Below are 23,716 nucleotides of genomic sequence, written 5' to 3'. Positions count from 1 at the left end.
GCTTTTATAAAACTTATTATTGTCTTAAGAATATTTAGTATCCTAGTAGCTAAATATTACAAATCAGTGGGTGCAATATAGATATTACCTATTTTAACTAAATGTTTTCACCTAAATATCTATAGATGATTATTTTGGTTCTGAACAGAAAATTAATTCAAAGTAGCCCAATACTTGAAAATCGATTTTTCAAAATGTATTCGGGAAAATAAAATAAGGGTTTATGACGGAAAAACTTGCAATCTACAATCGACGGTTTTATTATTTTCCCTATAAAGTTGGAAATTTACGAGTTGATTAAAATGGCTTTTGAATGGTAAAAAACCTCCATGCAAAATAAAAATTCGGGTTTTCTAAAAAATTATAGAAAAGGAAATATAATGGAAAAAAATTTAATTTGCTGGTTCTGGTTTTTACAGAAAATTTTTAAAACCCTTTAGGATCAATATTTTTATTGGGTCTTTTATCAAATTACGTATATCCAATATGAAAAAGATATTATTTACTTTAACTGTCATTCATATTAATATAAATTTTTCTATTTTGATATGATATTCAAGAAATAAATTCATATACAACGCACGTCTCTTATTTATTATATGGAGCTCAAAGGAGTAATTCATATAAATGAAAACTAGAACCGACGCGATTTTATGAAGATATAACGACCTGTGTGTGAAATATTGCCTCACTGAAACCCGCCCTTAAACATCAAAAAGACAACACATCTAAGAATAAACTTCTTTTATAAAATATTTTATGAATAACCATTTCGAAAAACAAATACTGGCTGTCAAAGAATATCATTGTTAGATTCAAATATTCCTCTTGTCACGCAGCTCTTTTTTGGAAAATAGGGTCAAGACAGGTGTACAAAGAAATATATACTTCTGAGCGAAATTGTTACGGGATATAACAGTTACAATGTCACGTCAAAATGAAATGGAGTTTTGAAATATTGAGCTTTTTTTTGTCCCTAAGGAATTACTTTTCCTGAATGAATATTCATACTATTAAATAGAAAAATGGTCCTTTCAATCGAGTGTGATAGAGGTATCTTTTTTTAACCAGTTTTATTGAATTTATGTTATTTTTATAAAATACAAAACAGAATTTATTTGTGTCAATTGAATATGGGTAGTTAATTTTTTTTCATCATTGTCGTTAAATTAAAATGTGAAAGTAACTGCTTTAATTACTTCATATGGATACACTGTTGAAAATTGTAAATTACTAATTAATTAGTGCATCATTATTTTATTAATTACATTCATTATTCAGATGGTAAAATAATTTGTTTAATGTAATAGAAAAAATAACTAACTTTTTTATGTCCTATAAATAAATTACTATACCTAAGTAAACATTCATGTTATATCATAATAAATAATTAAAAAAACTGTGTACTTCATCAAATGTGATAAATCCATCTATTTTAGCTAACATGGCTTTTGTTAACTACTGATAAAAAAACAACTATTTTTTTAATGAAATGTAGGCACTTTTTCAATAACATTGATCGAACTAATTCATTTGCTTTACCTGATAAACTAGTTGATAATTGTAAATTTTTCAAATAATTGTAGCAGAACATTGTAAAGCAATTATAGCAGATACAATAGTATCTGCCCCAGTTGCTTTATATGGACCAATTATTATAATTGCTTGATTATTATTGTTCATTTATATGTTTTTAATTGCCTTTATTGAAGTAAAAGAGAAAATTATTTTTGCGTTAATTTTATATGGTTGCTTTTCTTTTTCGCTAGTTTTTCTTAAATGAAGAAGTAACAATGGGTGGAATGCATAAAAAGTAGTAGATGCTAATGCTTCGCTAAAAAGTATTTACTTTGTATCATTTGTTTTTACATAAAAGTATCTACTTCGCCTATGAAGTAAATACTACACTGTACGGCCCAACAGAAGTACCTACTATTTAAGAGAAAAGTATCTACTAGTGTCGCAGTAAGCGCGGGTCAAAGTTCTCAAAATTGACAAGACAATTGTCAAAACTCGTTTTTCTATCAGTGCGTCTATTAGTATTAAGTGTGTTTGTGTAATTCGGTTCGGAGTCAAACTTTTTAAAAGTTCAGTGATTATAATACTGGTTTATCTATGAGTGATTCTTCAGATTCCGATGCAACAAAAGAGCTAGGACAAGATAAAAACTAATAAGTATTATTTGTTACTCTACTTGAAAGTTATCAAATTTTATTTGATAAAAAGATGACACCAAAAATTAAAAACGAAAAAGAAGATGCACTAAAAAAGTTAACAACTGGTTTCATTAAAATAATGGGAAAAATCCTAGACACAAAATAAATTTTGAAAAAGTTTAATAACATGAAAACAAAAGCTAAGAAAATAGTTGACTTGAAAAAAACTGGAAATAAAAGAATTGTACTGACGGAATGGCAAAAAAAATTCTACGACTTATGGAATGTAGGAGAAAACCCAGTTCTACACAGAGTACCAGGTGCATGTCAGGCCGGTGTAAACAATGAGATTGATGTTTCCTTCCAAAACAGTGAAGATGACTTCCTCAGTTCTAAATCTGGCTCCAAATAAGTTAAAGTCATGACACCTAAAGGTTCTAAAGCAGCTGATAAGGAGGAGACACTTATTCAACTACAAAAGACCTGTCTACGAAAACAAATCGAAGCAGCCGAAGCCCAAATTTCTGCTTCTCGAGCTCAACAGTCTTCAGCCGAAGCTCAGGAACGGGCCGCGATTGCATTGGTAAATTTTGCCAAAGCTGGTGAGCAGTTAGTTGACCATTTAATTAGGCCGGACATGTTGGCTTATTAACAGGAATATAAAATCTACGTATGAACCCATAATTTAAATAAAATATGAGGTGTAGTATCCATTTATTTCTTTTATAGTTTGATATTTTGTCACAAACTTAGAATTGAAATAATTAGTTTATTTAGTTGTTACTTTTTTATACTTAGTTTATTATTGAACATTTCATAAGTTACCTATTTAGTATATAATTATCATAATAATAATAATAACTTAAATTATTAGGTATGTTTGTTATCATTACGAAATAAAAACTCAGCAACTTCATTTCTGCGCTGTGTACCTTGATTTCGAATTTGTGCTTGATTACCCTCTGGCATTAGTTCATTGGGATGCTGAACTTCCATCTCAATTCGATCAAAATCAAGGTATGGATCTTGTAGATATTTAGCTATATTGTGAAGTACAAATTCACTTCCAATATGTTCCGGAATGTTTTCAGTTTTTAGGCGAAAAGTATACTGAAGCATTGGAAAACGCCGTTTTAACTGACCAAAGCAACGCTCTATGACACAGCGTTCCTTTGCATGAATTTAATTATAATTTTCTTGCATTGGTGTAGTTGGATTTTTATATGGTGTCAATAACCACGGGGCAACACCATATCCTTCATCACCTAATAAAGCTGCTTCATGCACATTATTATACATAATTCCATGCACTATGGAGTTTCGCCAAATTCGACTATCGTGTACGGAGCCTGGCCAAGATGCATCCACACTTGTAAACATTTCTCGGGCATTACAAGTAGCTTGAACATTTATTGAGCATACCCCTTTTCTGCTCACGTATTCATCACCGTGAATAGATGGTTTTGTTATTTTCACATGGGTACAGTCAATAACACCTATAACCCTGGGCATTCGCTCACCACGTGCTCCCTCATTAATAGCAACTCTAAGCAATTCGTTAGTGTTGGGGAACTTTATCCAATTGTTTCTTTTTGAATAAATTGCTTTAGATACCGTGGCTAAGGTTCTGGAAACAGTGCTTTGATTGACGTCTAGATCAACACCAACTCCTTGCTGAAATCCAGGATCTCCTGTAAGAAAAGTTAGTTAAATTTTTCAAATTACAAAGTTAATTTATTAGAAACACCTAAACTTCTCAAAAAAACCTCCATTTTCCGAGTCGGTGACAGGGCTCCACCCCTTGTTTCCACCGGTTCATTATCATCTTGGAGAAAATAATGTCCAAGCCACTCTACATTTTCTCTGTTAAATCTAAAATAGCAAAGCGTGATTAGATGATTGGGATAGAAAAATCAATTAAATTTATGGTAATTACCTAAATAATTTTCGATATGAATCATCATTATTGTATTCTGTTCTTTGTTTGTATACTTTTTGACGATGCACATCCATAAAAACTGCCATTTTTTACTAAAACACTTTGATTGCTGGTGCCGAAGTTTGTCAAACACCAACTTCATTTAAACTGTAGTAAATACTACTATAACTAGTAGATACTTCCAAAGCATAGCACCTTCTTCTATATATGCTACAGAGAGTAGTAAATGCTTCATTAGTGTAGTATAAACTTTAGAAATGTAGTACATACTTAAAGCATTAGCATATACTACTTTTTATGCATTCCACCCATTATTAGGACATAAAATAATAGTTTTATCGTTCCGAAAATGAAGATTAATTTTTTGTGTTAATTAAATGCGTCTTCTTTTTTTAGTGATTTTCTTAAACTAGAACACAAAACTCTTCTTCTGTCAATTGAGCACATAAAAGTATCTGCTTTATCTACTTTATATGGTAAATTTATCTAAAAGTTCTTTTATAGATAGAATGCAGCTATTTTTCTTTTATTTAATTACCAATATTGAAATATGACAGACAATTATTTTTTTGTCATTTGAAAATGAATGCATTCACCCAATCCATTATAATTTTTAAATGATGAATACAAAATTAATTTTTGTCTATCTTTTAATTAGAGTAACATTTAAAAATACAAATCTTGCTAGTCAAAAAAAAATCATTTACTAATCGAATTCTGTTATCACTTTTCAATTAGCTTCATTGAAAAAAATTAGAAAATTACTCTTGGTAATTAAATATAGCAGTTTTATCCACTTTAATTACCTTCCTTAAATAACAATATGTCAATAAACTATTTCCATTGTTTCAAATGGAAAAATTATTTTTTTCTTTATTGAATGTGACTGCCTTGTCTTAACCAATTGTTCTTCTGCTTGCTGCTTTTCCATTAAATTAAAACATAAATTTACATTTTTATCGAATTTGTTTTTTTATTTTAATTACTGTTATTGAATTAGGACACAAAATTATTCGTTTGTCAATCAAAGATAGCTGTCTTACGTGGATTTCAAGCACTCTCTTTAATTAGGATGAGATCGACAATAGCTGTTAATTAATCCAATAATTATTATTTGAAGCTCCTTCACCATAACATCTGGAAAAGCTGTTTAAAGTAGAACACTTAAAAGCTTTCAAAGCCTTCCGCCTGAGGTCGCCAGAAAATCATTATTTTCCCGATCTTTACTGCAGCCTCCTCGGTATCAATTTAATTCTGTTAGTGCTCACTGTATGGCGCTACATAATCAATATCTCTCCGCCATATATTGATCTTACGAGAGGTTTAGGCTCCATCTGGTGCCCGGGTTCTTATGTAACTTATAGAAAAACGACTATATTTTGAATTTGGCCAAATTATCGTTTAAATTGAATGCAATTCGACTTATAAACTTAAAAAAGAGAAATTAAAAAAATATCTCCTGTTAGTTTTTGAAGGAATTTGAGATGAAAATATTTTATTATAGGATCAACAATGTTTTTTTTTTCGTATGAGGTCAGCTTTTTGCACCAGTTTGGCATCAGCGCTCTAATTTCAACTATAGCGTTAACACAGCTGCTACAGATTTTCAGTGTATGTCCAGCTGTTACTCAGCTATCGCGATCGCCTATTATAGCTAGCATAGCGGTTTTATCATATGTCGTATGTTAGTGTGTGACGATGGGTTTTTAGGTTATGTTGTGTTAGGAATAATTTTTTTGATTCAGGATATATTTTTTAATTTTAAAGAGGTATAAGCAGCTTCTTCTAAAGTAATATTTTAATTATTTGGTAATAAAAATTCAAATAAATAATAATATAGGCGTTATGAGTTTAGTGTAAGAAGTATTTCCTTTATAATAATTTTATTTTATTCATTTAAATCATGCCTGTATTAGCAAAAAATATTTTTTATTGTAAATCTAAACTAAGAAAAATGCAATGCATGTAAAGTTAAAAAATAAACACCTAAAATTTTGAATAAAAAAAATACTTTCCCAAAAGTGAAAAAAAAAATTAAAAATTAAATGAACTTCTTATAATATAGTAGTTGGCAATTTTTATTTAAATATAAATAATTTAAATAAATTTTTTTTATGCGTATTATTTAAATTGAATAAATTTATTTTTGGATGCTACCCAGACTGGGCAAAAGCAAAATGATACTTTAATTACTTGAGTAAAAATTGTTGAAAAAAAATTAATAACTGTCCTTAATTTTAATTTAATTATTACATTTGAAAAATAAAAATTCGTGCAAATATAAATCTAAAATATATTAAATAATAACACTAAGAAAAACTTAAACTGAATTGAGTAAAAAGTTAAGTATTATTATTTTGAAAACTTTTTGTAATATTGTAAATTATATTTATTAATTTTCATAATATAATTTAATTTTCATGATAATTTTAATATTATTTTATCACTTTATTTAAGTAGAACCCGTTGGCTGCATTTTAAGCTTAAACCACTGATTTATTATAATAGTATTAATTAAGTTTTCAAAATGAACCATTAATACAACTGCCTAGGTGTAAAAAAATATTATATAATCCTTTACTAAAACTAAATTAACATATAAAATTAAATCTACGGATGCTTGAAGTTACGTCGGCACTATTTCTTGTTTTCTAAGCTCTAAAGTTATACTGGCTGGTAACTTCATTATATATAATGAATATTAGTTTCACTGCTGTTATCTTGCCACATCGTACTTCTCTTTTAAGTATATTGGAGTCTTACGACTTAAAAATGCATGTTCTTTCTCCTACACGTTTAGCATCCTTAGCTGCAACAACTATTAATCTGTCACGTAGAGTACTCTCTTCTGACCATGAAGCCGTTCCTGCTAAGATTCCATGCAATACTGTATTGTCTTTATCTCATTATGTAGGAAGAGTTTTCAGTAGAAATAATTTGAATGTTTTTTCTTCTGCGACAGTATAGTTTTTCATGTGCTATATGATAAGATAAATCAGTGTTTTCCTAATAAACGGCTTAAAATGAGAAATAGAAAACCACGATTCACAACAGGTCTCAGGATTTCGGCTAAAAACCTCAGTTTTATAACTAAGTTGTGCAAATATACAAATAAAGTGATCGTTTAAATGTGTCATGGTTGGTCAATTATTACTGATTTTAGGCATTCTTATAAAAAAAAATCAGAGCCACAGAGAAAATAATATATTTTAATTATTATTGTTGTGTTAATTATTATTGTATGTGTCAGTTTCAACATTCTTTTTTCTTTTATCGTGTTAATCTCACCGAAGTTGAGAATGCAGTTCAAAGTTTAAAAAAACCTTAAACCTTGAATCATTGGGAGCTGATGGAATATCTTCAAAGGTACTACCCTTTGTCTAACTCAGCATTGAGTGAATGCCTTGGTTTCTACCATAAACAATTCCAGGCATAATGGCATTCTTCCTACATGTTTAAAAGAGTCAGTGCTCCTCTTGTCATAAGAGTGGCGATGTAAATGAGTCTTATAATTTCTTTGCAATTTCTATTTTATCTACCCTCTCCAAGATAGTTGAGAAACCTGCAAAAAGCAGAATTTTGTCTTTCTTACAATAATATAATATGTCATCTAAAAATTAATTTGGCGTTCAAACTGATTAGCTTTCTGGAGATATTCTATATGTTCTATATTTCTGGAGAGTCGGCGGCAGCAGTGTTTTCTGATCTACTAAAGGCATTTGACATTTCATTGTATAGATCACAGAATACTGCTGTATAGGCTCATAAAATATGGTTTAAAGGATGTATTGCAATGCTTGGAATCCTGTCTATCACATCGTACTCAGGGAGTTACAGTATTTGGGTATTCTAGATCCCTTAAGTCTGGAGTATCTTAAGGTTTAGTGTTAGGCTCATTGAGATAGCAAGGAAAAGCTATTCCGTTGGCTAGTGATAGCACCATATGATGAAATTATAAAGATTCAAATTACATTAGAGCTAAGGTTTTTGAGAATTTTAAGATTTCATCAAAGTGGTATGCTTCAAAAAGATGTTTAAGTGTGACTTGCAGGGCATGATGTTTAGTGAAGAAGACCCCTTGCAAAATAAAGAAACCTGTAAGTTCCTTGGCATGTAATTGATGGTCGCCTTGTATTCAAAGATTATTTCCTTAATCTTGCATAAAAATTATCCTCTGGATGTTTTGCAGCTGGGAGGAGTGAGTACACGTTCAGTGTACTTTTCTTTAATTAATTGAGTCGCATCTTTGTTATGGCATGTTTTTTTAGAGTTTATGCAACAAGGGACAATAAACATTATGTCTGTGATTTAAAAAAAAGCAGTTAGATACCTATGTTCTACTGGGTTAAGAGTTACAAGAAACCCAACCCAAGTCAACCCTTTTTTACATTTGAAAAAATTCCCACCTCCCTTATCCGAAATTTATTAATTACATTATTATTTATAAAAGAATTTTAAATAAGAAATTTTAAATTTTAAGATCTTTTTTGATTTCAGAGTTTCCTTTTGGTGCGTTTATTTCCAAAATATAAATACTTTATTTTTGCTAATACCAATGTACTAGTAGGTAGGCGTGATAAAATATAAATAGAAAAAATACATTATAATTAATATTATTAGTACACATGGCTTCTAATCAATATACATTTTCATTTATATATATTTATTATATATATTCCCTGCATATAATACTAATGGCGTGTTATATGCATATATAATAATGTAATATTATAATAATTTTCATGTTTATTCTTGTAAAATATTTACAGTCTTGTTCCTCTATATATTGAACAAACATTAGATATTAAAAGATAAAATCACCTTTATTACCTAAGGCATATCATAGTCTTGATGAATTTTTTAACATTTTAAAATTTTTAACTATTTTGTATATAATACCTTTGGTTTTTCTTTTATTATTGTTTAATTTAAATAGCAGTTTTACTTATTTATAGGTCTATTTTAAATATTACTACTCAAAATTTTAAAACTTTCTAAACGCCGTATTGTTAGGCTTTGAAATGCGCAACTTTTCTCTAATTTAATCAACCTCGTATCTCCTATAGCTGCTGAGATCCCCATGATAGACATCCTTATCTTGGACACACTGTATACCACACATTCTATATATTGTACTAAATTTTTAATTTTTAATCATATTGCTCTTTTTGTTTTGTTAAAGCTGGTGTGAATATTGTTATTACACAAACAGCATAATATTGAGAAAAGTATTCTTTAGAAATAAGAAGTCTAAAGCTCAAAATAGTCCAAGCTCAGTTTTAGGACTATCGAACCTTTTAGGCAGTGGTGTACAAAAGCAAAGTTTATCTTTAAGGCGAGCACTCATTTGAAAGTCCAAAATATCGAAAACTAGGAATATTCTTATCAAATAAACAGCATATTATTAAGAAAATTATTCTTTAAAAAGAGATTAAAATAGGCTCAGCTGAAGTTTCAGCAATATCATACTTTTTATGAAATGATGTCCAAAAACAAAGTTTATCTTTAAGGTGGCCACTCATTTGAAAGTCCAGAATATCAAAGACTCGTGGAAATATTCTCATTTAAATAATTGAATACTATTGAAAAAAATATTCCCTAGAAATAATATCTGAAGACTAAAACAATCCAAGCTGAAGTTTTGAAACTATCGTATATTTTACGCAGTGGTATGCAAAAACAAAGTTGGTATTTAAGATAATCATTCACTTCAAAGTACAAAATGTCAAAAACTAGTAGGAATAGTTTTTACTTTTTTTTAATCAAAATTCATTTAGATAAAATTTCGTTGTCCCTAAATAATAATTTAAATAAATAAATTACTCAAAATATAAAAGCTTTTATGCACTTTTATCAGTCGCCCTTTATGCTAAAAGCAGAAAACATTAATATTTCGCTAAAATACAGCCTAAATAAATAACAAAAATCCTGATAAAACGAAATGCCATTTGTCCTAAATAAAGTTACATATTTTAATTTATATTTTGCACGGCTAATCAAACATTTAATAAAATATCTGTTTTATAAAAACATAAAAAATATTAATGTCAATGAAAGGTCCCACCGTTGCGCCATCGCATTTTCTAAAACACAAATTAGTCTTTAGAAAAAGATTGTATTTCCGGATTAAGCTCGGGATTCGGGATTATCACGAATCTCCTGGGGGAATGCGGTAAAAGCTTTACTCAATTTGCTCTATATATACATACAATTGACCAGTTTGGTTTTTAAAGTGGTATTTAATGAAATAAAGAAATTTCCGTGCACAACATAACCTTACTTAAAGTGACAGTTATAGTGTGGTATGCCATGTGATTTTTTGGATATATTTTGGGTGATGGTTGACCCATTTAAAGTCTTTTGGGTATTAACTAATAGCACTTATATAGGTAATGTATTCATGATATTTATTACAAAAATAAAATTTTTCTTAAATAGAAGAATAAATCCGACTAATGTTTTTAGTTTATCTTATTTTTATGAAGCTTCTCGCGTATCTCCTTTATATATTTATTTATATATATTTTCAGCATTAATTTTTTAATAGTTTAAGAAAGTGTTATTTTTTAACATTGTGTCAAATTATTTTATTTGCTATCGCAACAATGATTATAGTTTTACACTCAGTGTCTCCCACTTAGGCAACATTCAGGAATTTTCGGACTATATGACAGTTTTGGAGTATTACTGCCTTCTATAAATATGTTATGACGTTCGGCGATAATTCGATGTACTGAATATGTTTGGAAAGCTTTGTCAATATTATCCGCTCTGCCGAAATTACTAGTGGAATTATAGAGGCTTTGTTCAACTGATAAGTTTGCTTCGGTACTATGGATTTGGTGATTTTTTCCGGTTCAGTTTTACTAAAATTGTGAGTCAGTGGCAATATTGTATATAATTGTGAATTAATTACAATACAAAAACACAATTTTATAATGATACCGCAAATATTAAAGAACTGAGACATTACATATCCGAATAAGTCGAGATTTTGACTCTATTAAGACTTATATCATAACTGCAGTTTAACAATAAGCGAAGAATTATTATAAAATGAGTGTTTTCGTATGTGATTGGATAAACCACAATAGAAAAACACAATTTCAGAATAATACCGAAGCTATTAAAAAACTGAGACCAGGATATGTCTGAGAAAAACGAGATATAGTGTTGATAATAAGACCAGATTTCCTGTTTTTGTCAAAACTGACGATGTCAGCTCTATGTAGTCAACAATCACATATAACAACCACATCAACTATCAATCGTTATGGATCAATCTTAGTATAGCACCGTTGTGGGTGTTTCTGAAGATATAGTAGTAGGATTTTCTTATATTGAAGTAAAACTTCTTTACGCACGCTTGAGTTAAGCGGCGTAGTAAAGTTAGCCGGCGAATACGTTATGAAAAGTGTGATAGTGCGAGGCAAACGGTAGTTTAAAATGAGTTAGTGAAGATAGAAAGAGAGAGAGTAACGGTTCGTATATGACTGTAGGTGCAAGAGGAGTGCGCGCGCACATTTTCCTTTTCTCTTCCTCTCATAGCCACTGCATAAAATATATCTACAGTGAACGGCAAAAATATGGAACAAATTTATTATAAAATAAATGAGGGTATGTTCGAAGAAACGCTCGTATACGTTGATTAATATTTTTGGTTGCGTATTTTTTTCAAGAAAAATTTTGTATACATGTAGCCGTTGTCAATACGAACTTTCTTGTTTTAAATGGAACAATCCTATATGTAATTACATTTTTGGATTCCACACAAAATTATAAACATTTTGGTGTATCACATGCCATACTTTTATTTAACTGTTCCTAAGATACGCGGTTTTGAAAATTAAATTTAAAAGCCTCTAAAACTTATTCTTGTAACAATAGAAAAAAAACAAATTTAATTTTTTCATTCTTACTTTTTAGTTCCTTTTTTCTGAAAACATAAAAAATATGATATATATAAAAAAAAATCAATGTACGTAAAATTATAAATGGAACTCAACGAATTAAATATTTTATTAATTGTCAAAATGCCCACCATTCACTTCTTAGCAAAATGCTAGTCTATTTACAAACTTATTTAAAATATTGCTAAGAGTATTTTCATTAATTTGGCTAATTTCATATCTAATTTTAAGAGCATCTAAATTGCGTGGTTTTTCTTTATAAACTTTTGATTTCAAAGACCTCAAAGAAAAAAATCAAGTGGTGTGAGATCTGGGGATCTTCCAACCTGGCCGTATAATATGATTTTTCACTATCTCTGATTCTTTAAATTTTCTTTTAATTTTACTTACTGTACTTCTTGTAATGGGCCTTTCGGATATTTTGCATTAAACAAATTACAAACTCTTTTGCAATTCATTGAGTTTTATTTAAAACAACCGTATTAACTATAAATACGCACTGACACAAGTAATATATGATAATTTACTTACCATGAAAATATACTTTTTATACCTTAAGCAATGCTTATTTTTTTCTTAGATACTTAAACAATTTTAAGTGCATTTCTTCCATATTTTTTGACATGTATTATATTTTGTATGTTTTTAAAAAAATAGAATTATGAAGTAAGAATAGACAAGTGAAATCCGTTTTTCTTCTGTTTTTAGTAGAATATGTTTTAGAGGCTCTTAAATTCATAAAAACAGCAATTTTCAAAATCGCGTTTTTTAAAAACAGTTGAATAAAAGTATGGTATGTAAAATATTAAAATGTATAATTTTATATAAAATCCAAAAATGTAATCACATATAGGGTGTTCTATTTCAAATATGAAAGTTATTTATTTTTTACTGAGTTCCATATTTGTGCCGTTCACTGTATATTTCAGTCAGTAGTTCGTTTGCGAGTTTGCTAGCGTAACGTGAACGGTGCTTTCTTAAGAGATTATTTCGTAATTTCATTTCCCTTTTGAACAATTTTATTAATAAATGTTTATTGTTGAATGAAACATTTAAAGTGTGTATGATTCATCACATTAAGAATATCATTTACAAATAGATTGAAGAGCAGAGGGGCACAGTGAGATCCCTGAGGAACCCCTGAAACTATATAAAGCAGAAGTACAGCCATGCACCTTTCCAACTTGGCCAGCAAGAGACCAAAGTTCAACCTGTCGAAGGCCTTGGAGAAGTCGGTATAGACCGCATCAGTCTGAACTCCCCCCTCCAAAGCCCCTAACAGATCACACTCGTATTGAACCAAACTGCTGGTTGTGGAGAATCCTGACTGTTTTTCACTAATGATTCCTTTGCATTGCCATGTTAGCTGACCGCAAACCAAACTATCAAAGAATTTGTTCAATGAGTTTTGAATACATACTCCACGATAATTGGCAATATCCTCCCTATTGCCAGCCTTAAATATCGGCATGATGAAACTGTGCTTCCAAGCTTCTGGGAAGGTAGAGTCTTCTAAAGACATATTAAAGATCATTTGGAGAGGCCTACTAATTGTTTAAATACAGTTTTTTAAAAAGATATTAGATATATTACCTGGCCCACAGATATACTGGTTAGGTAATTTCTGGATCTTAGAAAATACCTCTGAGAGAGTGAAGCGTCCAACAATAATATTATGGGAACCAAATTCAAGAGAATCAGGAATGGGATAAGTAGAGTTGTCGTAAACTGTAGCAAAAAACTTTGCAAACAAATCAGTAATTGCTTCCCTAGATTTTGCCATTTCCCGGCCCAAAAACATCGAATTTGGAAATGCATTGCTCTTTCTTTTGTCATTGTCAAACCTCCAAAAGTAACGACTATCATCCACCACTGACCTCTCCACGTTACCAATATATTCACTAAAGCAACGATCGTGTTCTACTTTACATCGAGATCTAAGGGTCGAAAAACGAGCATAAGAGTCAGATGAGGGAGTAGACGTACATTTCTTGTGTGCAGCCTTCTTTTAACAAATTAAGTCTTTAAGTAAAGGACTAAACCATTTAGAAAAGATGAAGAACTTAGTCTCTTTTTAGGAACACACAAATTAAGGCAATCCTGTAAAATATTATTTAACTTACCCGCAGCACCATCAACATTCAACCCATCAAAATTCATGCTCCAATCAATAGCCCCCAAATGAAAGTTAATAGCCCCAAAGTCGGCAGTCCGAAAATCGAAATAAAATTCATCAAGCATTAGTGAAGGTGAGTCAGTTTAAATATTATTATAATAAGAAACGTGGTGCAAACTATTACTAAAAATGCAGTCAACAGCAGCTGAAATAATAACATTATGCAAATCAGAAAATACTAAATCTAATAATAACTTTCATAAAATCTAATCCATAAATTTTATCAAGAATATTAGGCAGGCTCGCTTAGATTAGTGACCTTGGTATAATCTTTAACTGTAAATTTTCATTTTAAATTCATAATAATATTATGATGAACCTGTCATTTGGGCGATGTAAATGGTTCTCTGGCTTATGTGTTTTGATTCATTTAGATTTTAGGGCTAGAATTAGTATGTAAGTTTCTGTCGGTTAAATTATTTTTTGTAATATTAATAAATTTTTATTGTTAGTCAGTTATTTTAAACCAATCTAAAAATGAAGAATTGATTGATCCAAATCAAGGTTTTAACAATTATTGCATTAGGAATACCATATTGACTTGATACCATATTGATACCATATTGAGGGATACCAGACTTGATCAGATTACTAATCTTGGCATTATATTACTCTGAATTTACCTTCATATTACATATTAATAACAAAAGTAGATCATGCAGCTTTAACGAGATCTAGATTTGCAACTAGGAATTCGAAAAGTTCTACTCTGAAAACTACATTAAAATATTTTGTTGTGTACCTTTTTTTTTACCTTGTGAAATGTGAGTATGACTTTTTTTTATGAAATCCACTTTAACAGTGTCACAATAATCTGGTTAGATTTGTTTAGACTTAGTATGGTTACTATCCCTTTAGGGAATTTGATTATCCTCCACTAATTGTTCGCTTTTACAAGACCCGTTGCGTTTAATAGGAAATATCTTTTATATAAAATTCTGTTCACAAATTTCAGTTTCTCTTCCATTCTTCTTATTTTCTCCAAACTTTGATTAATTTTGAGTTTTATGACTGGGATTAGTATGTAAGTTCATATTTCTATAGGTTAAATTCCTGTATTTGGCAGACTACTTATTATTATCCTAAATAACCAAACGCGTTAATTATTACGAAAATAATTTTTATTTTTTGCAACATTTCTACCACAAGAGGCATCACGTGTCTCAATTTTCCTATTTAATTTTCGCGTTGTTTCTTCACTTTATGTTCTTCTTATGTATTTTGATTTACTAATTGTTTCTAAAGTCTTTTAACAAAATTCCTAATAGAACGATAATAACTTAGAGTTACTTTTATTCTTTTTAAGAATTTTAGTTTAAGATAATTGCAATAAAATATAAACTAGGTTCGCTAACAGGCGTCCTAACAGTAACCATACAATATTGCAAAAGGCAAGTTACACCCACAGACGATGTTTAACCCCCCTGAGTCTTATCTTTGTCATTTGTCTAGATTTTATTATTTATTTTTTACTTGTTTTTCACTTTACTTATTTTTTACTGTTTATTTATATAATTTATATATTTATATTGAAGATAATTTTAGTATTTTTACAATACTTTGATTATTTAAATTTAGTTAGGAACATATCAATTTTTACGAAAGATGAATATCTAAAAAGATATTCAACTTTAGTGCATCGATTCGAAACATAGTCAAAGGCATAGTTATGTTGAATGATCAAATCAAATTTACGATCTATGTTCATCTTGCGTTATTCCATGAATCTTCCTGCCTGATTTTCTTCCTAATTATAAGAATTAAAACATTTTCATTTCTTTCGGAAATATTACTCGAAAATGGTTTCTTTACCTATTGTGTCTTAGCTTAAAATGATGTCTATACTTCATAATTAACTGTTTTCTTTTGTGCGATAACTTTCTTTTAAGCACAATGACCTAAGGGTCTTAAGGTTCACTTTATGACCCTCTCAAAACCTAAACAAGCAAAACAAGATAATAAACAACAGTAATAAACAGGAATTAATAAAAACCCGGAAATTTCAAGATAAAATCTTATGTTTATGAAGACTTTTGTTTATGAGGAGGACTGCTTGATTACTATTATTTTGAAGCTGAGTTTTGAATATTTCCCGAAAGCATTAATTAAAAAATAGTTTGTATAAGAATTTAATTAAAAAATAATTTTTTCTGCATAAGAATTTAAAAGTGTTTTATTAATTACTGTTTCCAGTTTGTATAAATATTTATAGAAAGCTTAAATTCAAATTTCTGATTAAAAGTCTAAATTAAAGGCTTCTATTAAATTTGTTTTCCTACGCTTTATTTAAATATTCTTATCTTATCATAAAATCTAAAAATATATTTAGGGAGCGTTTATGTTTCCTCTTGTCAAAGATCATTTTAATTTTAAATATTTCAAAAACTAATTTTAGGAACTACTAAATAAAGCATCTAATAAATCTCGTATATAACTTGGAAAATAATGAGTTTAAAGCGAGTTATTTTCCATAAAATAAGCAAACAGAATATTTCCGTTATAATTAAAATTTTATTGATTTGGTGTTTGAGTTTTTAGAACAGAGGTGTCAGAATATTAAGAATAATAAATGAGGCCGACAGAACCTTAAAGCAATTTTATAAAAAATTTAAATATAACACGAAGATTAAATGTTCTTATTTGGTGTATTTTAAGAAAAAAATTATCTATTTAATTAGATACTATACTGTTTTTCATAAAAAATTTAAATGTTACATAAAAAGGGCGTTTAAAAAGAAGAAACTAACTATACACTACAAAACTAAAGTATTTGAGTAAATTTCTGAGGGATACAAAAACCTGGTATTATTATTAGTATAACAGCAATGAATTGAAATAATCAATTTTGAAAATTTTTGTTTTATTTTAATTTTATTTTAGTATATACAAGAGGCTAGTCATCAATACCAAGATGGAAAAAAATTATATAGATAAGAAACAACTATACAAATAACGTTGTGCAGTATACTAACTAAGATTTACTTAACTAAAGAAGCTCTAACCTAAATACACTTAACTAAAACCAATGTAACCTGAGTTTTGATCGAGGGTAAGAATTTTTTAAAAAACAGTTTTTATTTAACATTTTTTTATTTAACGTTTTGATTTACATCAAAGTAACAAAATTTAAATTGTTAGGAATTGGTTTAAAAATTTGCTAAAATTTAATAAATCGGTTAAATTAAAATACAGAAATATTTAAATAACAAATTAATTAAAGAAGTATCTAAACAATAGCAACTACTTACATTTATAAGCTTCCTCTTTAATAGTTGATTCCAGAGTTTGATTAGTTATGAGAAATGTTTTTTATTGATTCTTGAAAGATATTTATTGAGTTTTTTTTTTAGGTTGGTGATTATTTGTAATATTATATTACCTAATCCACTAATAAAACCTCGTTTTTCACGTTTTTTAGTAGATTTAGTAGAATGTAATCTATCTATTTATTTTTAATCATCCGTTATTACAAATAAATTATTATTTATTATATTTAATACAGTAATCAAAAAATTCATTTGTTAGTTTTTTTAAATTAAATATTTAATGAAAGGCCAAACGTCTATAATTTTATGTGCATTTGCTATTTTGTAAAATAAAACACCAGGGTTATTATTTAAGTTCAGGTAACTTGGTGTTCCTGCGTAGACGAGAGACCATAATAGTGTAACAAGAGTCAATATGTGCATGTCTTTAGTTGGCTTGATTCTTTTATTCAGTCCTAGTTACTCGAATCCATTTTTCTGTCACTTTTTTAGCGTCTAACGAGGTTTTGTGTGACTTGATAGTTACCTTAGATCAACACTATTTCCTACCTCGTTGCCCTCGTGATTGGTTGAGCAAAAACCAATCTTAGATCGGTACTCTCTTCCAAAATGTCCATGAAGCTGCCTTAGATCGGCATTATCTACTCTTTAGTCTTTACTTTATCGTTGTAGGACTTATTTTAGATAAATTCTTGAATGGACGCATTTTTGGGTATTCTACGTCGATAAACCGTCTCACAATCCTACCGACTGCGCCAGTTACGTTTGGGCCGATGGAAAATAACTTTTCTTTAGAATACCAAAGTGGCAAAATGTAAATTATTGGGAATCGGGTTAGATAATAAAACTTCTTTAAACTCTTTTAATCGTTTACTGAAAGCTGTCTTATTTCCATTAGCACTATGTTAAAACATTTGATTCCCATAAAGTCAAAGTGACTCTGGTAATTGAGCAGTATTCAAAATGTAGTAACAGGATCTTCTACCTGCCTCATGTGATGATGGTATTTATCAGAGTGTATTTTTGATAATTTATTTTTATGGTGGGTAAAAGCCTGTTTGCAATTATGCCTATATCCCATACTTGAGGTTATTCTGACTTTTTCTTTTTCAAGTACCATGTTATCTTCGAACGTTGGCAATCACCAGCGCTACTTGCACCTTAACAACTACCTTTCTGAAAAGCAACGTTGTATTGGTATAAAACCATTGCCTCTTATTTTTATGCCATAAAATACGTCTACGACCTCTTTTGCCTTCAATTTTGCCTTTAAATATTTAAAAGTTCATATTAGCTCTTTATTCTGACTGCTCTTCGCTTATGGTCAAAAGTTCTATCCACAAAAGACCCACATCAATAACGCCCTAATGACATAATGGTCTGAAAAAGGGTAGAGTATGCAGACCGTAACACACACCGAGAACAAAACACTTCAGATTTCTGATAAGAAAAATGTTTGATCTAAGTCTCTTAGCTACATTATTAATATGGACATTGCACCTTAGCTCGGGTTCCACAGATAGACTCAAAAGTTTTACATTAGGGTTACATCACTTAAATTTCTTAAAGAGAATGTCCGGTTTCTGGGTTGTTTGCCTATTTAGGAGCAGTTGGTTTGAAGCAAACCACAGCTTGGCCTCCTCAAGCAACCTCATAACAGCCTAAGCAAAAAGAACATACTTAATTAAACTTTCAATATAGGTAGTCATTTATAAGGATTATGAAAATTACTGAACTCAGGATTGTGCCTTGCAGGACTTGAATCTAACGTAAATCCTCTGCTACAATGTTCTTTAAAGACTCATGACCTCTATTGACTTGACAATTTTCCTTCTGCCAGACAAAAATAATTCCATAGGAGCACCTTTGAAACCACAGAAAAAGAGCTTACCCAGTAATACTCTGTGATTCACGTAATCAAATGCTTTGGAAAAATTACAGTACATAAAAATACATCTACGGCTGCGTCACCAATATTCAAACTTATGAATAATACCATTGAAATTTTTGACATTTGCGTAAAATTCTGCGCTTAGCGAGGAACGTCATTATTTTTTGCTTAAACAACATGATCTTAGATAGACATTATAAAAGTAAGATAAGTGTATAACTAGCTAGACTAAGGTCATTTAGTTCACCACCTTTAAGTAAAGGTTTTACAACAGATACCTTAAGGTTATCAGAAGTGTAACTGTTTAGAAAAAAAACATCAATTGCAAAGAGACAATCAATTAATTTTATAGGAGTATTTATTTCTAGCTTTATGAAGAACACTTTGAGTAAGTAATACTTTTACAGAGTTCCGCAATCGGTTTCTGCTCTAGTAAACATCATCACCATCAGTATATTATCATGGGTGCCAATATATAAGAATTATTTTCTTCAGTAGATTTTTAATAGTGGATCTCTCAAAGCATCGTTTTACAATTAGCATGACAATAATTATTAACGCAAAAAATAATGGTTAAATATTTACAAATTAATACCGTATCTTTAAAAAAATATTTTAACTAAATATATAAGTTTTCGTTTTTTGTTTTATGTTTAATACCTCGTTTAAATCAATATATAAATTAAACTTTTCAAAACAAATATGTACATAACTTGTTTCCAAAATTAATCAATAAATAACACATAAACGCGTGTGATGTACATACATATTAATTATGCTTTCATGACTCTATTAAATGCATACAATTTGCATTTTAAGCTAAAAATGCAAATTCGAAACGTAAATGAACTCACGCTTAAATATTATGCATGACTTTTTGGTTTTGAGGAAAAACTTTAAAAAATAATTCATATTTTCTAGATATTTTAATTATGACAAAAAGACGAAGGCCATCTTTCAAAAGCAATTAGAATCTCCAAAAAAATGTGTTTCTAAAGAAAAGTTTTTGTTCTAATTCCAAAAATATGAAATATTGTAATATTTCATTAAGTAGTTTTTTAATCTTCTGGTATTTTTTTGTTTGGTTTCTTAGGGTTGCAGAGAAATCTTTAAAAGTCCAACAATTTAAACTTTTTCTCATGATTTATTTTTGTCACATCAATATTATTTATTGTCCTAACTGGCGACACATCATGTATTCTTACAATCAGTCAGACACACAGTCAAAAGCCTTGCTGAGGTCACAAAACAAGACGGAACAATATTCCAGTTTTTCAAATGCACCCAGAACGTCCTCGATCAGATTCAAAGCAGCCTGAGTAGTGTCCCTTCCAACCCAGAAACCATACTGCCGTCTGAGAAATGTCTATTTGTTCACAATAAGCAACAATTTAATTTGCCATAGACTTCACAAAAACTTTAGAAATTGTGGACCATCTTTATCCCCTGATTTATAAATCGGACTAGCAATCGACAGAGAAAGATTCCTTCAGTAAAGCATAAATTTATCCACTTTCTGAGAGAGTAATGAATAAGCTTTTTATTGATTCTAGTAGGTACTGTGAGGCTATAAGTGTAAAGTTATTTTAATTTTTTTTTAACTTTTACATAATATAATATTCCTTTACCAAGTTGTAGCTTATCTCGTTAAAAGAAAAGGATTCTGTGGCACCACAAAAGCCATCGAGGTATTTTAGGAGGTCAGGGGTGACTTGAGGTACGTCTTTTACCAGATTCGCAGCTATGGTATAGAAGAACACATTGAAGTCAATAGATGTGTTGGTTTTGGTTTTGAAAATTACATATATTCCAAATTGTTTTTACTGGATTTTTTGATGTTTAAATAATTTTATCTTTTGGCTTGTCTCTTGACTTTTTTCAACGACTTTTCGTAAATCTTTCTCAGTTTCTACTTTATTATAAAGCCTTAAAACCTGACTGAGAATGTTGATAATACATTATTGATAACTGACATTATTTTATTAGGAACGTGCGAACCAGATGTCGATCTGGTATTAAAACAAATGTGAGAACTTTTTTTTTAAATTATAAAAATATTCGTGACAAAACATTTTTAATAAGAAGGTGGTTAATAAAATTGGAGCTTTTAACTAAAATAATCTAACTAAAATAGAGAGATATAAAAATGACATAGAGAAAGCTGTGTAAAATAAATAAACACGGATAAGTTCAAATTGTTAGACTTTTGAATACTTCTCTGCAACCGTGAAAATCGTATTAAAAAAATATTTATTCTCGACTCTTGATTTTATTTCGAATTCAAGCCATACGGATACCAGGGAAAACTATTAAAAGTGTATTAAAATTTATCGTAAATATGTTGAAAATAAATTAAAGATAATCTCGTTTATTATAATTTATACTATCTAATTTATCGTAATAAATATTTTGTTGATTATTTTAATAACGGAACAAAAACTTTTTTTAGGAACCCATTTCTTGGAGGCATTGATTGTTTTTGAAAAACGGACTTCATATTTTTCTCATAATTAAAAGATCTAGAAAATATTGGGAAATTTTTAAATGAGCATCAAATATTATGGATGTACAACGAAATGCGGTAACTATTTTAACTAACATGGCAACTTTTATATTTCTGTATAATAAATAAATTTATCGGTGAACAAACTTAAGGCATCATTGTATTTTTAATCTGCCAACAAAAGCAGAAATGAGCTTCTAATTTTCAAAACCAGTTTACCAAAATACCAACTAAACTTCAAAAACTCTAATAGAGCATCTAATTTTTAAATTCATTTTAACTAAAATATTATATAATCAATTTTTTTTTTAAAAGTTTTTATTTTGCATTCGGCAACAGCTTTCGTTAATAAATTACAAAAAATCCGGCAACGTGCGTTTATACTGGAGCGACAGTTAACTGCGTTTGGGATTCCCATATACGTTTATTGGTTATGGTGTATATAATATTTCAGTATTATAAACAGTTGTTTTATGCACCGTTTTCTTCGTTTTAAATTTAACTAAATAATCGTGGAACTCGATACTGTTTTACCTGGGAATAGTTCTGATGACAATATTCAAATGGAGCATGAAATAGAAATTCCTTCATATCGTTCGGACAGTGATTCGGAGATTGAAGAATTAGAAACCAAAAAAAAGCATGGCGAGAGTAAGCAGTGGATCTTTGTGCAGAAAATACTTGGTCTATTTTAATAACACATATGACTGAAGAAGAAAAGAAAAGGTTTTATCGTCGTGGCCCTCAGTGTGCGGCACAAATTTATTTACTGTTTGAAGCTACATCAAATGCTGTTTTGCTCTATCGTGTAGAGGCTGCCCATAACCACGAGTCGATTGGAATTCGTTCTGAATACGGAATAAGTCAAGAAGTTAAGACAGAAATAAAAACACTATTTGATTTACATTTGAAGCCTAAAGCTATTTTAAAAAGTCTTTGTAAGATGGAGGGAGTAAAATTCGGGAGTCTAGGAGAACTAGAGCGATGCATATTAAATCATACAGCAGTTCCCGAGGACATACACCAAGTGTTTGTACTTTCTTATTATATATTCGAGGATGAACCAATGTCCTTTTGCTTTGCATTGTCTACAAAACATTTACTGGGGTTAGCAGAACGTCATGCAAATATTATCCATGCTGATGCGACATACAAGTTGATTTGGCAAGGGTTTCCGGTATTAGTTGTAGGAACTACAGATAAACAGAAAATTTCATCCGATATGTCTAGGAGTTTCGACAAACGAGCGTCAGGAAGATTTTACCATGTTATTTAATAGTTTAAAAGAACAGGTTTTGTTTGTATACGGACATTCTCTACAACCGTCGGTATTAGTTTGTGATGCCGCAAAGAGCATTCAAGTCTTTGGTCCTGGACCCATTGTAAGAATGTGTTGGGCACATGCAAAAACAAAAATGCAAACCAGGGTTGAACAAATTTGCTCAGACAAAAACGCCCGAAAGAATATATTACAAGACATTGATGCTTTACAGTCCGTTACTTCTCCTGAATATTTTACTAGCGCATCACAGCTTTTTATGAGGAAATGGAAAACCCAAACTAATTTTATTAAATACTTCAAAGAAGAGTGGTTTACTCAAAATCGCATTTGGTACCTAGGTGCTGCCCCAGGATCACCAGCCGCAAACAACGCACTGAAATCGTTTAATAGAACCATAAAAGATAGCAATACATTATGCGAAAGATTTCCTTTGTCTCGTTTTCTGGTTATCGCATCGGAGATGGTTAACGAATGGTCCTGCAAAACTACAGAGGAGTCCTTTTCAATTACTCCGCTTATTAAACTTCCTGATTGGACAAAAGCATATCAATGGGCAAAATTAGACAAAAAAATAAAGGTGTTAGATGCTGACA

At 29.8% G+C, this 23,716-nt stretch overlaps 2 protein-coding genes across 5 annotated transcripts in view; one reads left to right on the top strand and one right to left on the bottom strand.

Annotated features, from left to right (window-relative positions):
• Nucleotides 1-23,716, top strand: part of LOC126744211 (neural-cadherin-like) — a 232,507-nt gene that overhangs the window by 101,371 nt on the left and 107,420 nt on the right. For 2 of the 4 annotated variants that reach the window (XM_050451569.1, XM_050451568.1), the window contains exon 1: nucleotides 10,400-10,484. The exons of 1 other annotated variant lie outside the window; for it this stretch is intronic. In XM_050451569.1, coding sequence (XP_050307526.1) covers nucleotides 10,400-10,484 — 85 coding nt within the window. Of the gene's footprint in view, nucleotides 1-10,399; nucleotides 10,485-14,130; nucleotides 14,255-23,716 lie in introns of those variants that run through there. One more of the 4 variants, XM_050451571.1, reaches the window with a different exon arrangement.
• LOC126744214 (putative nuclease HARBI1) lies at nucleotides 3,309-4,027 on the bottom strand. Its single transcript, XM_050451574.1, has 2 exons — nucleotides 3,904-4,027; nucleotides 3,309-3,847 (listed from the first exon to the last, which is right to left on the bottom strand). The coding sequence occupies exons 1-2, from the start codon at nucleotides 3,926-3,928 to the stop codon at nucleotides 3,339-3,341; spliced, it is 534 nt and encodes a 177-aa protein (XP_050307531.1). The 5' UTR covers nucleotides 3,929-4,027; the 3' UTR covers nucleotides 3,309-3,338.

The sequence above is a fragment of the Anthonomus grandis genome, chromosome 13 (assembly GCF_022605725.1).
Source record: "Anthonomus grandis grandis chromosome 13, icAntGran1.3, whole genome shotgun sequence".
Lineage (NCBI taxonomy): Eukaryota > Metazoa > Arthropoda > Insecta > Coleoptera > Curculionidae > Anthonomus > Anthonomus grandis.
Note: the sequence above shows the minus strand (reverse complement) of the source record. Positions and strands in the feature narration are given on the sequence as shown.

What these genes read in the sequence shown, in the direction of transcription:
- LOC126744214 (XM_050451574.1), bottom strand. Translation starts at nt 3,928, where the DNA reads ATGGAGGTTTTTTTGAGAAGTTTAG. An exon ending in GGTTTTTTTGAGAAGTTTAG is followed by an intron (nt 3,848 to 3,903) that starts GTGTTTCTAATA and finishes CTTTTCTTACAG; the next exon opens with GAGATCCTGGATTTCAGCAA.